At 42.5% G+C, this 17,706-nt stretch overlaps 1 protein-coding gene across 1 annotated transcript in view; it reads left to right on the top strand.

Moving 5' to 3' along the window:
- Positions 1-11,580: 11,580 nt before the first annotated feature.
- Positions 11,581-17,706, top strand: part of SLC17A1 (solute carrier family 17 member 1) — a 70,249-nt gene continuing 64,123 nt past the window's right edge. Inside the window, exon 1 of the mRNA XM_033863647.1 lies at positions 11,581-11,687. Coding sequence (XP_033719538.1) covers positions 11,581-11,687 — 107 coding nt within the window. The remainder of the gene's footprint in view (positions 11,688-17,706) is intronic.

The raw sequence follows: 17,706 nt of genomic DNA, 5'->3' as shown, positions 1-17,706 counted from the left end.
GCAGTAATACTGGGATAAACAAGTGGGTGTGTGTATTAGTTTCATGGGCTGCCATAACAAAATACCACGAGCTTGTGGCTTAAGCAATAATAATTTATTGTCTCACAATTCGAGAAGTCCAAAATCAACATGCCAGCAGAGTTGGTTCCTTCTGGGGTTTGTGAGGGAGAATCTGTCCCATGCTTCTCTGCTGGTAGCCTCAGGCATTCTTTGGCTTATAGATAGCTTTCTCTCTGTGTCTTCGTCTCATCTTCCCTCTCTACATATCTGTCTCTGTGTCAGAATTTCCCTGTTTTATAAAGACACAAGTCATATTTGATTAGGGCCCACCTTAATGACTTCACCTTAACTTGATCATCTGCAAAGACCGTATTTCCAAGTGAGGTGACATTTGGTACTGTGGGTTAGGACTTCCGCATCTTTTTGGGAGACACAGTTCAATGCATAACAGCAAGCCCAAAAAAAGCCAGACCATAAATCTGAAACTTGTAAAAAGACCTGGGATGGAGACAAAGATATAAAAGAACAGACGTTCAGTACTAAAGACATGAATATTTAATGCTCAGGAGGAGCCTGTGAATGAAAAAATACCAAGCCAAAGACAGAATGCCAACATTCAAGGAGTGGGCAGAATAAGAAATGCCCACACATAACAGAGCCAAAAGGGTCAGGCTTGTACATGCGAGGAACAATGGGAGGACACAACTCTTATAGAAACGCATGAACATGGCCTTTAAGAAAGATGACAGATCAGCAATAAGTACACTGCAATTCAATTAGATGAGGTCAGGAAAGGAACATGGTCAACTTGTGATTAGAAGTTCACTGGTGGCTTTTTCATGACACATTTAGCAGAGATATGGGTGTGCAGGTCACTTTGCAGTTTGTTGGTGAGTGAATGAGAATGAGAGAGTAGAGAAAGCAAGAAAAATATTTTCAGGAATGGATGGGAATATAGCCAGAGGAGAATAGAGAGAAAGGAAGAGTGACCTAAGTGGGAAAAGGACTGGCCCAGGGGATGCTTTGGGGAAGAAACAGTGGAGCGGGAGCGAAGATATGGAAGGACAGGGTGAAGAGATGGAGCAAGGTCTTTGAAGACACAATAAGGATTCAGGTACAGGTTTGCCTTGAACATATAGAAAGAAAATATGAAATCAAAAACATGAATTTTCTCTTTAAGAAAGGGAGTCCAGGAAACCAGCAACAAACGAAAAAGCAACCTACTTAATGGGAGAGAATATTTGAAAATCATATATTTGATAAGGGGTTGAATATTTCAATATATTGAAAATACATAAAGAACTCATACAACTCAATAACAAAAAAAAGCCAATCTGATTTAAAAATGGACAGAAGAACTGAGTAGACATTTTACAAGAGAAGACACACAAACGGTCAACAAGTACATGAAAAGGTGCTCAACATCATTCATCATCAGCGAAATGCAAATCAAAACCACGAGATATCATTTCATACCTATTAGAATGGCCATTATCCAAAAGACAAGAGATAACAAGTGTTTAGAAGGATATGGAGAAAAGGGACTCGTACAATGTTGATGAGAAGGTAGATTGGTGCAGTCACTATGGAAAACAGTATGGCGGGTCCTCAAAAAATTAAAAATAGAACTACCTCATGATCTAGCAATCCCAGTTCTGAGAATACATCTGAAGGAAATGAAAACAGTATCTCAAAGAGATAGCTATACTCCTATGTTCACTGCAGCATTATTCACAATAGCCAAGATATGGAAGCAACCCATCAATGGTAAATGAATAAAGAAGATATATATATACACACACACACACACACACACACATACATATACATATATTTCAGCCATGAGAATGAAAGACATTCTGCACATGGATGGACTTTGAAGGCATTATGCAAAGTGAAATAAATCAGATAAAGACAAATACATATTACTTATATGGGAAATCTGAGAAAGCCAAACTCATAGAAACAGAGATTAGAATGGGGGTTACTAGGGGGTGGAGGATAGGGGGGAAAGGGGAGATGTTCGTCAAAGAGTATAAACTTGCAGTTATAAGACAGATAACTTCTGGGCATCTAATGTACAGCATAGTGATTATAGTTAATAATACTGTCTTATACACTTGAATGTTGCTAAGAGGGCAACATTTTAAATCTTAAACTTTTAAATCTTAAAAGTTCTCAACACAAAAAAAGAAATGGTAATTATGTGACGTGATGGAGGTGTTAGCTAACACTGTGGTGGTAATCATTTTGCAATATAAGTGTTTCTAATCAACACAATGTATACCTTAAACTTATACAATGTTAAATGTCAATTATATCTCAATGAAGCCAGGGGGGAAAAAAAGAAAAAGAGTCCATTTTTTTCCTCAGTAAAATGCCTGCTGACTATACATGTTGAACTAAATTAAGGAGCTCCAAAGTAGATACATTTTTGTTTGATGAACCCTCTTTGTTCCCTATGATATTGATGTCCCCAAAGAAAAAGAAAATCCAGTTGGTGCTAATGAAACCTCTAAGCTCTCCCTGTTGGGCCGTATAACCTAAAGGCTCCATATGCTTGCATCAGCTGCAAGATCTTGATTATTAAATATATTAGTAAAACATTTACCTTGAAAATGAAAGATGACTTAAAATTGAATCAGTTGATTAAAATGATTCTACCTTTAGGTGTATTATTTTTTTACAAGTTACAGACTACACAGTGAAAGTTCCTAAAATTTAGGATGGCTATTTTACTCTTCCTATTGCAATCAAGTTTTTAAGAGTGATTTCTGCTGTCTTTTCTGAAATCCAGAACACATACAAAAATATTTTCCCCATCCCGTTGTTGTTTTGTTTTTTGACTCTAATCTTCCTTAAATAGAGGAGGCACACCTGTATTGCTTGACAATAAAGAAGAAGAGGTAAAAATGGGTGCAGTGATGATTATGAGAGAGGGAAGACATTGGATGGGATTATGGTGCCGCTTTGCCTTTGTGAGTGAAAGGTTGATCTGGGCACATAGCAGTTCATTCATGCAAGTCCACATGTCAGTGTCGTGGTGGGTTAGATGGGAGTCCATACGACAATATATTGGGTTATACAGGCCTGAATCACAGTACAACAAGGGTTGGTAACTCCATATGAGACGATACTGGGTATTAAAATGTCCATGTGGGAGCTTACTGATGGGTTTGTAGGTCTAGATGACTATACATTGGGTGTTGTGTGATATTGTGATTTATAATAAGAATTTTATATTTGGTCTTTGTCCCTTCCTAGCTTCCTAGCTCCTAAAAACCTCGGAATGTCCCAAGTGGAGAGGTATCTTTTGTTATGTTAACGTGGTTACTTTTGGAATGTACCAAAAGATGGGGGCTGCTTGCCAAGGGAATCCAATCTGGATTAGGGGGTGGAATTTTCAGTCGCACTCCCGTGACCTTTGGGGAGGGGAGAGAGGCTGGAAGTTGAATCAATTGCCAACGGCCAATGTTTTAACCAATCATATTTACATAACGATGCCTCCATAAAAGCTCAAAGGAGTTGAGTTCAGAGAGCTTTCGGGTTGTTGAACCAGAGCATGTCCATGTGCTGGGCTCCCAACCCCATAGGGAAGAAGCTCTTGTGTTTGGGACCCTTTCGGACCTCACCGTATGTATCTCTTCATCTGCCTGTTCCTTTGTAGCCATTAATGTCCTTTGTAATAAACCAATAATCCAGTAGATAATTGGCTTCCTGAGCTCTGTGAGCAACTCCGGCAAATTAATTGAACCAGAGGAGGGGATCGTAGGAACCTCTGATTTACAGCCAATATGTCAGAAGCACAGGTAACAACCTAGGTTTATGAGGAGCAACTGAAGTGGGGGCAGCCTTGTGGGTTTCAGCCCTTAAGCTGTGGGATCTGATGCTACCTCCAAGTAGACAGTGTCAGAATTGAGTTAGATTGTAAGACGCCTGGTCAGTGTCCATTGAGAACTGGAGAATTGCTTAGCAGTGTGTGAAAAAAGCCCACGTTGTACCTTGTGCATATGACAGCGTGCGAGAGGAAGTAAGCCCACTTGGAAGCATATCATGTGTTGATTTATTCATTTGTCAACACATCGGGTGTTGGTTGCATATGATAGCACATTATTTGACAGGGCATTATTTCAGCACAGCCATTGTAGAATTTGTGATTTCATGAGAACTGTTCATCCTCTTCCTTGGCTCTAGATGAACCCACAGGTGTGAGGACAATAGTGCAAATGGGTGTGTGTGTGCCGATCTCCAGTACAGCCCAGTATTTGCGGCAGCCTCTCTGAGTCAGAGTTTTTCAAGAAAAGGGAATTGATTTTTCTTGAGTAATAACAGTAGTGGACATTTTCTAAAAGTTGCAGAATGGTTAAGTTGCTTGTCCAGGGTCACAGCAGTGAGTAGCAGAACTGAGATCCAATCTCAGGCAGTCTGACTGAAGAGTGTGTGCCTGAAACTTCTACGCTAAACTGCCCCTTAAAAGTATATTTTGGGCTTCCCTGGTGGCGCAGTGGTTGAGAGTCCGCTTGTTGATGCAGCGGACGCGGGTTCATGCCCCGGTCCGGGAGGATCCCGCATGCCGCGGAGCGGCTGGGCCCGTGAGCCATGGCCGCTGGGCCTGCGCGTCCGGAGCCTGTGCTCCGCAACGGGAGAGGCCACAACAGTGAGAGGCCCGCGTACCGCAAAAAAAAAAAAGTGTATTTTACTTGGATCAGGAATAGCTACCAGCTATCAAAAAATTATAAAATTTAATATGAACTATTTTATTAAATCTTCACAACCTTATGGATTAAGAAATTATTTCCATTTCCTCACAGGGAAGAGATTGAAGGGCCGGAAGGTTAAATGGCTTCCTCAAATGCTATTTGCGTTAGGGGCAAGAATTTTACAGCGGCCAAAATTCCACTGTATAGATTGATATAAATGTTAATCAAGACTGATATTTCTGTTGTTCTTCAAATACATTGTTGAGGTTGCACTGAGCACTTCATCATTTTATCCTGCTGGGTTGCTATCAAAGACTGTTTACCATAAGCTATAAGTTTCATCTGCTGGTCCCCATTAGCTCAAGTCTCACCCCAGAACTAAGTGCCCATCCATCAACCTGCTGGTCCTTCTACACACACATTCCATTAGTTGCTATTTCACCACCAGAGTAAACTCTGAATCAGAAAGCAGGAAGGCCAACTTAGGTCAGCCATCGAGGTCTGACTCAACCTCACGGAGGAGGTCTCTTCTCAGACACTAGGTCTTAGAATTGTTCCAATCAAGGGCAAGAGAGTCTTACCCTTCTGCTCTTCGTATGTGCTCACCTTTATCATTTCTGAATTCTTCAATTTGGGTCATTTGGGCAGAAGTGACCAGTGTCCTCCATAAAGGCTTCAGCCATCTGGCCTCCCCATTTGAGCACAGATGTGACCAGAGATGTGCTAAGGATGGATTTTTGTTTGTATTCTGTATCCTTGCCTTCAGCCTATACACTCTGATCTCCCTTCTCATCACTCTGTGTGCAAACAATTCATTACCAGGCATACACACAGCCTCTAGTACAACATCTTTCTTATAGTAGTTTTAACGTGAATTTTTTTTTTAACGTGTATTTTTTTTTTTTTTGCGGTACACGGGCCTCTCACTGCTGTGACCTCTCCCATTGCGGAGCACAGGCTCCGGATGCCCAGCCTTAGCGTCCATGGCTCACGGGCCCAGCCGCTCCACGGCATGTGGGATCTTCCTGGACCGGGGCACGAACCCGTGTCCCCTGCATCGGCAGGCGGACTCTCAACCACTGCGCCACCAGGGAAGCCCTAACATGAATTTTTAAGTAGGCATAATTTACATGATACAAGGAGCGAGCTTTTAAGTGTAAAACTACTGAGCTACTTTATTAAGATCAGACGTTTACAGGTGATATTCAAAAAATAATGACGTGTATTGTGAAACTTGTTTTCCCAGGCAACACCAATCTGGGGCAGAAGTGGGGGGAAATGATTCACACTTACAGGGGAAAGATTGCACTGATCTGACTCCAGCCACAACCTGCTCCTACCAAGACTTCACCCTCCAATAAAGCTCAAATCTTTCTGAGAATCCCAATGAGGGACTTATTATCATGAGTTTTGTATTATCATTGCTATGTCAATATTTGGTGTCAAACCAACAAGAAATTTAAAACCATTTCCAATATGTTCATTTGATTCACTCCTTTTCATTATCTGTAATTCCCATTACACACATGAGTAGTCATCGTGGACGATATACGTATCCCAGGAAGCTGTTCCTATACCAGATTAGCTAGCAGTAATTTAACTCTATCCATTTTTGACCCAAACCACATAAATGTAGCCTAATTTTTAGCCCAAATTAAGTATATTCCCACTTAAGCTTTGCCGTAGCAATATTAAACCATTCCCTCCATTACTTCATCACCCATCACTAGGGGGAGTCCAACAGAATGGTGATGGATAGTGGCCTTACACAATTGTGGTTAAAACTGGTTAAAATTTTCAAACACCTAAGACTATGTGAACACATTTCTAGTGCCCTGTCCCCCTCCACCGGAAGCTTGGAAACAGCCCATGCAAATGACAGGTTCTTAATCTTGTCACTGAGAGTACTATATGGATATGACTGACTGCTGAAGGCCCTGACATGGCTGTACCATGCTTCTTTGAGTCTTCAAAGTAAGCACATAATGAATATCCAGTGAACTGAACTGAAGCACCAGTGTACGGTCGGGCCACTCCGGATGGCTGTTCTCTTGCTCTCTGTACATCTCCTGCTCGACCTACACCTGCTTCACCTACGCCCTACTCACAGGAACGTGCTTTCCCCCTGCCCCTTAGGCCAGAATGGCTTCACCTGCTAGTTTATGAAAGGGAAACAGCTGTCCTCAAGATGGTCGTTACCCTGAGGGGCTGTGAGGGACGTGCTCCAGCTGCTGGTTTCCCTGGTAACTGATGAGCCAACCTGACGTCATTCCCCCTATAAATGGTAGCCTCTCCACGCCCGCCCCCTCCATGGCGAAGGCTGCTGCCGCGTCCTGGAGACTGGCTGCCGCACACGGTGGGGTGCTGCTCCGGGACCTGGTTTCAGACATGTAAGATCCCCTGTCCAATAAGCCATTGACGTCTCTGTCGCTGTCGCCAAGCTATTTCTTCGGTCTTGAGGCTGGGCAACTACAAGGCTTGCAGGCCTGCGGGGTGCAGACTGGTGAGTCAGCCAGAAGGCCAGGGAAACTCCTGTGAGCGCCACGGTGTTGGAAAAAAAGGACAAGGAATGGAAAGTTGCGGGGAAAGACGTGGCTGTCCACTTGCATGTGGGGGCCTGTAGCAGCTGTCTGCCATGAGAGGTAGCTTGCTCTTTCCATTATATTGATGATATCCTGTTAACCTCAGAGTCCCTTTCTAGTTTAAAAGTAGCAGCCCTGTGCTAGTGACTCGTCTGATTGCACGGAGATGGCTGGTGAATAAGCCACTGTTTGGGGTCTAGAAGAGCTGTGTGTGAACTCTAGGACCCCCATGGACATCAGTAGTGACCAAGGGATCCACTTTGTCGGCCATGAAGTTCAGGAATGGGCCGATAAGAATGCCACACACTGGCATCTCCCCCCGCCTCACAACCCCACTGCTGCTGGGCAGTGAATGAGCTGCTTCAACAACAGCTGAGATGGGAAACCCGCTCCTTCAACGTGTGGACACATCCCAGGAGCTGAGGCCATGTTAACCCAGAGGCCGCTAGTCAACACCATTCAGGTTCAACTGTTGACCACCGAAGGACCGTTGCCAACTGCTGGCCAGGACGGTAACTCACTTTTGCCCTCGCCACAGGCTCTACCCCCAGGGGAACACATAACATGGCCCTGGGACCGGCAGGTAAGTCTCTGTGGTTTGGGTTTGCTGCCTCATGGAGAAGAGGATTAGAAAGAGAGTTAAGAGGTTTCACCTGTCTCCTACCCAGCCCCACCTAAAAGCACTAAGGTAATTAATCCGCGCCCCCGACTGGAGAAGGGCACCATTACACTAACCCTGCAGTCTGTTATATGGCCTCTCCAGTATTCGGCACTGGCTGTGGGGACTGAGGGTAGACAGGCCGTGGGGTCCTGCAGGCCAGGACAGAAACCACGGGCAGGGGTGGTGGTATCTCAATGCCGTTACTGCTTGTATTTTGCTCAATGGTCGTCATCTTCCCTGTATTGTGCCTGTTAAACACCTTACATTTCACCCCTCGTCTGAGTAGAGGGAATCTGTTCACAGACTGGGCGACAACAGTGGCTTCACTGTGAAATGAGTTTGATGGCTGGGTCTACAGGGAGACGCCGTCATGGTCCTCCTCTGGCCCCTCCATGACCCGATAAGCTCCTGACTCCATAAGTTTGCCCACCTCTTGGCCTCCTGATTCTCTTTCGCTGCTGTTGTCTGTATTGCATTTGTGGTAGCTGGTTGCAGTTTGCCTCTGTGCACCTGACCCCTCGGACCCCTCACTCCTCACAGTGTGAGGGGACAATGCGGAAGGTGGGGGGGCAAGATTGTAAGGGTCATGTGGGGTGTGTAGGGGTGGAGTATATGGAGGCTGCCCAAGATGGCTGTTCTCTTGCTCTCTGCCCATCCCCTGCTCTACCAGTGCCTGCTTCACCTCCACCCTGCTCACATGACTGACCTTCCTATGTACTTGCCCCGGCCTCAGCTAATCATTGTTCTAGCTTTAAATCAGGACGTCTCCATCATAATAAGTTATCAAAGGGGCTGTGAGGGGCATGCCCCTTTGCTGGTTCTGCTGGTAACCGATGAGCCAACCTGACATCAATTCCCCACATGAACGTGCTTTCCCCCTGCCCCTTAGGCCAGAATAGCTCCACCTGCTAGTTTATTAAAGGGAAACATCTGCCCTCGTGATGCTGTTAACCTGAGGGGCTGTGAGGAAAGTGCCCCCACTCCTGGTTTCCCCTGGTAGCTGATGAGCCAACGTGACGTCAAATCCCCTATAAATGGTCGCCTCCCCCTCCCCGTCCCCCCGCCCCCAGCGAAGACTGCTGTCATGTCCTGCCTGCCTTCCGCCCCACATGGTGCCACTGCAGGACCTTGCTTCGAACATTTAAGATTCCCTGTCCATTACACCATTGATGTCTGTCACTGACTCCAGGCTCTTTCCTCGGTCTTGAAGATGGGCAAGTACAGGGCTTGCAGGCCTGAGGGGTGCAGCCCAACCAGTGTCTTCCAAATGTCCTGTTCCACTTCATCATATGAGTTTCCAAGCAGAACTACCTTGTCCACTATGTCTTAAAGAAGTTTTGGTAAAATTGCTCCTTTAGTTTTTACCTGCAAACCCCTCGGAACCCTCTTCCCTCAAAGTCTGAGGGGCTGAACCACACTCACTTTTTCTCTCCCAGTAATCGCCTCTCTTTATTTCCTATGTAATTGTTACTGAATCAGCAATATTGAAATTGTGTGCCTCCCTGCATCATCCCTTAGGGTAAGGTTCTTTCCCCAATTTTCCTCATTCCCAGGGGCCTTTAGTCACTTATGAAGAGGTTCCCATCGGATTCCTCCATAAACCAAGCATATTAGGATTTTACTGATTATTATCAATAAGAACAGTTTAGGTTCATCCTGAGACAATCTCTACCTTAGCTGTATGTGTGATTAAAAAAACAAAATCAATGTAGAGGTTCTTTCCCATCAAAAATTAAGAAGTCTTTCAATTAGTAACTGCAGTACACATTCTCAGTTCCCTTTGCCAGAACTACCTACCAATTTGCAGTGAGCTTTCATTCCCAACACCTGGCACCTGTTTGCCTTATTGGGTTTTGGGAGCCTGTTTTGCCTGCCAGCATGAATGTGCCTGGGGATTTATGTCCTCCTGGGAACAGGAGACCAGTAATCCATCGCCACAGAGATATAAATACTCCAGCTCCCTTGCTCCTACTGGGGACGTCTCTGAGGCAAAACCTGCACTGTCTCCCAAACTCCTAAGAATTGATCTGGACCTTACTCGATATCCCTTCTAGATCTTCTCTTCTCTGCCAGTTTTTCCTGGGAATGTGTCCTAACAGATCATTTTCACAGGAATCCTCATTTCAGGATCTGGTTCTTGAGAATTTGATCTAAGACAGTTGTTTCTGCAAGGGAACCTGGGATGCAGACTCTCAGGATAGACTTCTGGAGTTAAATCACTCACAGGCCAGATGGCACAAGGACCCTCTTGATGTTAGTAAGAGCAGTGGTAATAATCCTGGCCTACTGTAGCAGTATGATTACGAAGACCGTCTCCTGTGGGACACTGGGATGGGAAATGGGGTACTGGTGAAAGGACATGCACTGGCTTGGTTAATACTTCTAGTGTTGAGAGATATGGGGAAATAGCAATTATAACAACTTCGAAGCTGGCTCTTTGATGGTCAGTACCACTGAGGGCCTCGAGCAGGAGAATTACATCAGAGCATGACATGAAAGTGAGAAAATCTCCCTGGCAGCATTTAAAGATACACGATCGCCAATAACCAGAAGGAAGACCTGTTCCGAAGATCAGACTCAGGATTTGATGGTCAGACTAGCAGAAACACAAAGACTGGATTTAAAGGCACAAAAATTATACTAAAGACAAGTTTGGGGTAAACCTGAAACTTATCCTGCAGGAGTGGCCATACCTGGTGCTGGCAGACAACAGCCTCTTTGTCTGAAGACCACATAGAAAGCACAGTTGACACAGATGCCTTGCAAGAAAAAGCTTACTTGGTCAGTTTCTGTTATAGTTTCCTCTAATATCTGACAAATAATAAACCTAATGCTAGACAAATAACTAGGTCAGGTCTTAGTATGTCCTAACTGGTATAGTACTGGTCCCACTAAGGGAGGGAAGGGATTTTTCACCAATAAAGTGTCAGGAATAAGGAGAGTGTGTCTGGAATATGGGACCAGGCTTTTGGGGCAGAATGGAAGACTGGATAAGGGAGACTTTGTCAATACGGGGATACAATGCTGTGACTCAGGACTTAACGTTATATAAGCCTAAATGGAATGCCTGAAATCGTCCATTCGTGGAAAATTAGTAACTCAAAAGCAATACTAGGGCTGCCCCGGTGGCGCAGTGGTTGAGAGTCCGCCTGCCGATGCAGGGGACACGGGTTCGTGCCCCGGTCCGGGAAGATCCCACATGCCGCAGAGCAGCTAGGCCCGTGAGCCATGGCCGCTGAGCCTGCGCGTCTGGAGCCTGTGCTCAGCAACGGGAGAGGCCACAACAGTGAGAGGCCCGCGTACCACAAAAAAAAAAAAAAAAAGGCAACACTGCATGCCAGGTGGAATGGCGGAGAGTAATGCCATTTTAAAAGATTTATAGGATGCTAGGATGATGGCCTCTATCATATTCCCATTCAACTCACCATTTTGTGGCCCCAGCAAAAATGGATTGTAACAGAAGATGAAGGATTACCATAGACTTAACCCAATGGTAGTGTTAATTGTGTGTGTTGTGCCAGATGGCGTATTTTTAATAGAACAACTTTATTTTCAGCATGTATAGAAGTCCTAGTTCCCAGAAGAGAGGAATGCTTCCAGGAACGGGCTTAGTAAGGCTTCCAATAAGCCTAAAACTATGAATGCTGACTTGTCACGTTGGGATCCTCTTGCTGGTAGACCGAGAGTGAAAGAAAGAAGTCGCCATGCTGGCCGGGAGTATTTAACCCTGATCATTATGAGACGGTTGGTTGCTACCACATAATAGGGACAGGGACAAGTATGTCCAGAGCTCAGGGAATCCCACATTTTAACTATGAAAAGGTAATTACAGCACCTACATCAAAGTTATGGCATCAAACCTTCAGAGATGAATTATTGGGTTACCCCACTCTGCAGGCAACGCAAAGCAGCAAAGGTGCTGGCCAAGAGAGGAGACCTGTAATGGGTAGATGAAGAAAGATCATGAATATCAGTTACGTCCTTGGGACTGATTACGGCAGCAGGGGTGTAAATGTTTCATTAATCTTTTCTTCCTGAAGAATCAGTGCTATGAACTTAATGTGAAGGGAGAATGGAACTGAAGAGTGTGAAGGACAACAGAAGCTGTTGGTGCTCTGCCCTTATCTCCTGGGGTCCTTTGTATTTTGGAGCACACAAATTCCCCTTGTGCCTTCACTGGCAACAGCCAGCACACCCATCACTTGGTTTGAGGGCTGCCCTTGGGCTGCTGGAACCTACTTGATCTGTGCTCACTGAAAGGTAAAATTGTCTGGGGAGTTAGGACCTCCCAGAGGCAGCCCTTAGCCTGGGATTAATGGGTGCTGGCATATACACACTCCAACTTCTTTAGCTTTGGTTAGGAAAACTCTGAGGTATGGTTAAGGCTGTGCCCACTGCTCCCTTGCAGAATGAACCCAAAATTGCCTTCCTCCAGGTTTAGCTTGTTACCACACACTTGTTTTGTCTCCTTTATTTTTCTGCCCACTTCCCTCCTTCCCTGCTGTTTTTTTTTTTTTGTTGTTGTTTTTTTGTTTTTTTTTGAACAAATTTACCATTTATTTGGGAAACATACTGTCTTGTTCAGGGCATGAATCTTATTACCGTACATTTGTCTTTGTAAACATAGTGTCAGTATATCTAAGAACAAGAAATAATTTTGTGTCCACAGCCTCAGATGAATATCACCCTCTTTTTTTTTTATTGGAGTGTAATTACTTTACAATGGTGTGTTAGTTTCTGCTTTATAACAAAGTGAATCAGTTATACATATGTTCCCATATCTCTTCCCTCTTGCGTCTCCCTGCCTCCCACCCTCCCCATCCCACCCCTCTAGGTGGTCACAAAGCACCGAGCTGATCTCCCTGTGCTATGCAGCTGCTTCCCACTAGCTATCTACCTTATGTTTGTTAGTGTATATATGTCCATGCCTCTCTCTCGCTTTGTCACAGCTTACCCTTCCCCCTCCCCATATCCTCAACTCCATTTTCCAGTAGGTCTGTGTCTTTATTCCTGTCTTACCCCTAGGTTCTTCATGACATTTTTTTCTTAAATTCCATATATATGTGTTAGCATACAGTATTTGTCTTTCTCTTTCTGACTTACTTCACTCTGTATGACAGACTCTAGGTCTATCCACCTCATTACAAATAGCTCAATTTCGTTTCTTTTTATGGCTGAGTAATATTCCATTGTATATATGTGCCACATCTTCTTTATCCATTCATCCGATGATGGGCACTTAGGTTGTTTCCATCTCAGGGCTATTGTAAATAGAGCTGCAATGAACATTTTGGTACATGACTCTTTTTGAATTATGGTTTTCTCAGGGTATATGCCCAGTAGTGGGATTGCTGGGTCATATGGTAGTTCTATTTGTAGTTTTTTAAGGAAACTCCATATCCTGCTGTTTTCATTGTTTTTCTGAAAATACTGCCTATTAAATCACTTTTACAGGAATCTTAATGTCAAGGTCTGCTTCTAGGAGAGGCAACAAATTTATTTTGGTAATAATATTAGTGTTATTTTGATGCTAATATGGGTATATTATAATAAAGCAAGAAAAGTAATTATATTAACTAAGACGTTCAACATAAGGGGAAAATGCAAGAGTATAAAATTAACGAACTTTAAAAGAAATCACTCTAACATTCAATTTGAATTGGAAATATTAGAATTTATGATTTTTCTCTTAAAAACTGTTTCCAAATTCTTCCACTGAAAAGGCCTAGGTGCAATGAGCACCCCAGTGCCCAGTGTGTGGTCTCCAAATGTTATTTCTTTCTGAAAGGAACCAGCACTCCTTAAAGTCCAGGTCTGGGAAGAGAAAATATTTGGGGACGCTGGAATATAATTTGTGCTAGAAAGGAAGCTAACCAAGATCATTAGGGTCATGTCATAATGACATAGAAGCCAGCTTGAAGGGACTCTTGCTGGCCAAAGAGGAGACAATCTGAGAATCAAAATAGAGTAAGGACTGTGATGGATTGAAACACATCAAGTTCCATGAGGTCATAATTTTACTTGGTCATCTTTGCTAAGGCACTAAATTATTATTCTGGAATTTTATAAAGTATTTATCCTGACTTTCCCATTATTTGATTAGGTATATTTTCCAAATATTTGATTAGGTATATTTCCTGTTTTGTAGAAAATTCCAGCTCATAAACGAAGGCATGACAGAATTACAAAATCACCATTTTGCAACTTCTAATGAAATAACAGTTCTAGGTAACATTAACAACAGCTAAAATCACAGGTGAAAGGTTAAGTACTTTATTAGTGAATAAGTCAGAGAATATCTGAACCCCCTGATCAGTCTTACTAAAAGTGAGACAACCTGCTATGGTGAAAGCATCCAGCACCCCTACGAAGTATTCATGTCCTGAATCTAACCAAGTCTCTCTATATACTTAGTAGTTCCCAGGATATAAGGGGATAAAGAAATATATCAAATGACACAGGAAGCAATTAGCCAAATCAATTATGAGAGTCATTCTGCAAATGACTCTTGTATTATTGTTGTTTTAAATAACAGCAAGTAGAAAACAGGGGGAGGAATTGTTAGGAAATTAAAGAGAGCCGAGAGCCATAACAATTGAGTGTCATATGTGGATCTTGTTTGGATCTTTATTTAAATAAATCAAGTATAAATGGATAACCTTGAAGCAATTAGGAAAATTTTCATAATGACTGGATATTAGATGATATTAAGGAGTTATTGTTTATTTATTAGATATGCTGATGGCATGTTACGTTTTCAAAAGTCCTAATGAACTATGTAGTCATGCTGTACTTTTTGCAGGAGTAATGACATGATATAATACAGAAAACAACCTTTGGGTATATGGAAACTCAAATGGCCAATTATTGAAAATTGTGGAAACTGGTTAAGGGGTACATGGTTATATTAGACTGGTCTACTTTTTTTTTTTTATGTTTGAAACTTTCCATAATAAAATGTTAAACTTAAAAACTTAATAAGGAAAACACAGAATCCAGATGTGGAATCCAGAAGTAATTTCAAAGGGTATGACAGAGCAGTGTAAAGCTTTGGGGCCAGCAAATAGAATGATGGTTCCCTCCTGGGTAATCAGTACCTAGAACTGGGGATATTGACACCAGATAGGAAGGTTGTTTACTTAAAACGTGGACATTAAACAGCTGCTGACCTGGGACTTTCAATCAATAAAAGGGCCCCTTCCCAGAAAATGTCAGAAGTTGCCAGCCTTCGTGTCAGACAGGACAAACAGCACAAACATCCTGGAATAGCCAGATGAAAATCAGCAGAACCTAGACTTCAGAAAAAGAAAACAAAACCCAGCTGTATATGACAAGACATCAAAGTCTCTTGGGCAAATGGGTTAAGGTTTTCAACATTTTAAAAAACTTTTTATTGGAGTCTAGTTGATTTACAATGTTGTGTTATTTTCAGGTGTACAACAAAGTGAATCAGTTATACATATACATATATCCACTTTTTTTAGATTCTTTTCCCATACAGTTCATTACAGAGTATTGAGTAGAGTTCCCCGTGCTATACAGTAGGTCCTTATTAGATATCTATGTTATATATAGTAGCGAGTATAGGTCAATCCCAATCTCCCAATTTATCCCTCGCCCCCTTACCCCCTGGTAACCATAAATTTGTTTTCTACATCTGTGACTCTACTTCTGTTTCAACATTTCTTGAGAGAGAAAATAACTTGTTTAATTTATAGAGCATCTTCTATGTGCCAAACATTTATTGGGCACTTTAAAAGCACACTAAAAAAAATTTAAAAGCTTAAGTATGTAAGAAACTATAGTGCACAATTTTTTATTTAAGGGTTTAGATGTCCCTATCTGCTCAGTAGTTTGCCTTCAAAGGGTTCCAAGGTAAAGTGCTCCCAAGTACTGCTATAGATAGGAGGCTGAACCAGCAGAACTTACAGTCAATGCAGGAGAAGCCACAAGGGAATTCATACTCTTCAGAGGACACAACTCAATAAAATGTACCTCATTCTGAGTAGCTTGAATATTAAACAGATGTGACCTTTGGAAGAGATGGCAAAAGGAGTGTGGGGGGAGGAGGGATGAGACGGAGGGAGAGGAAGGGAAGAGGAAAAGAGAGGAGCGGCAGAAGGGAAAGGAGGGAAGAAGGAAGGATGGAAAGGAGGGAGGGAAGAAGGGGGAAAAAGCCAATAGGTCATTTATAAGGCATTTAGAAAGCCATAGCATGCCTGTAAAAATAGTTCTGTACACACAGAACCATCCTCAATAGAAAAATCCTGGAAATTCTTATGGGGCAGGCAGGTTCTACTTCCTGGTAGGGACAGAGACTGGTGGTGTCTGTCTGTCATGGTCATGAAATTATTGGCAAATTTCTAGGAGGTTTCTGGTCCATTGGATGACTTTAAGACTTGCACTCCTCCCCTGAAGATTCAAGGCAAGAATGTAAGTGAAGTTAAAAATTAAGTTTTCAGCTTTGACCTAGGGAGATCAAAAGATATGAAGAATTTAAATGGCTGAAATTAGCAAATCCTGTAATTCAGTATTTTTAAAAGTTGAGAGGAAAGTCTGCACAGGGGAAGAAGGAATCGCTTTTCTGTCCTGAATCAGGTTAGTGACTATACGCTTATCTACTATTCATTAAATGAAATTTACAATTAATTAATTCCCCAGGAGGATTAATCAGGAGGGCTCCGTTGTTAGAGATCTGATCAAAGGTATTTAGCAATCTGGGGAAATCTGGGGGGAAAATATGTATTTTCGCAAGTCTTTCACAAGGGAAAGAAAAAAAATTTGTAGGGATGAATGTGAGCTGGACAGTTATGTGGATAGACAAGGAAAGAGAAGTGTGTGTTGTGGTGGATGGTGCTTGTGTATTTGTGAGTGGTGTGTATGTGGTGGAGAGTACATGTGTGTTCATGATGTATGTGATGGTGGTGGTGGTGTGTGTGTGTACTGAAAAAACAGCAGGCAGACATTCCAATGTGTAATAATGGTAGTTGACAAACTGCTCATTTAAATACACTTTGCAAATCCAATCTTAGGAATTTTAAGTGTCTTTTGAGCATCTGCTGTCATATATGCTGATATGGTCAAAACTCTTTTGTTTGATTCACCCACTTTTCTGAGCTTCCTACCAACAAAGGCAGACCTGGCAGCAGGAGTCCTTTTGTCCAAGGTAGTAGGGAGAATGATTTGCCTCTCCTTATAAGGGTGCTATTAAAAAGCAGATCTTTAACTCTATGAAGATATAAGAAAAATAAAGGAATTTATTTCACCTTTAATTCCTTTTCTGACATCTTTCCTTTCTTTTTGTACGTCCAAGTTTCTGACCTTTAGCAATCTCCTTCTGTCTGAAAACTTCTTTTCATATTCCCTGCAGGGTAGGTTTCCTGGCAATAAATTCCCTCAGGTTTTTTGTGTTTATTAGTCTTTATTTCTCTTTCACTTTTTTTTTAAAAAATTCATTCACATTCTTGCATGTAGCTCAAGTTTTTTTCCAACATCTTTATTGGAGTATAATTGCTTTACAGTGTTGTGTTAGTTTCTGCTGTATGACAAAGTGAATCAGCTATATGTATACGTATATCCCCATATCCCCTCCCTCTTGCGTCTCCCTCCCAACCTCCCTATCCCACCCCTCTAGGTGGTCACACAGCACAGAGCTGATCTTCCTTTTTTCAGAACCTTTTTTTTTTAATTTTAGATTCCATATATATGTGTTAGCATACGGTATTTTTTTTCTCTTTCTGACTTACTTCACTCTGTATGACAG

Source organism: Tursiops truncatus, chromosome 10 (assembly GCF_011762595.2).
Source record: "Tursiops truncatus isolate mTurTru1 chromosome 10, mTurTru1.mat.Y, whole genome shotgun sequence".
NCBI lineage: Eukaryota > Metazoa > Chordata > Mammalia > Artiodactyla > Delphinidae > Tursiops > Tursiops truncatus.
The sequence above is the reverse complement of the archived record's forward strand: the minus strand, read 5'-3'. Positions and strand labels throughout refer to the sequence as shown.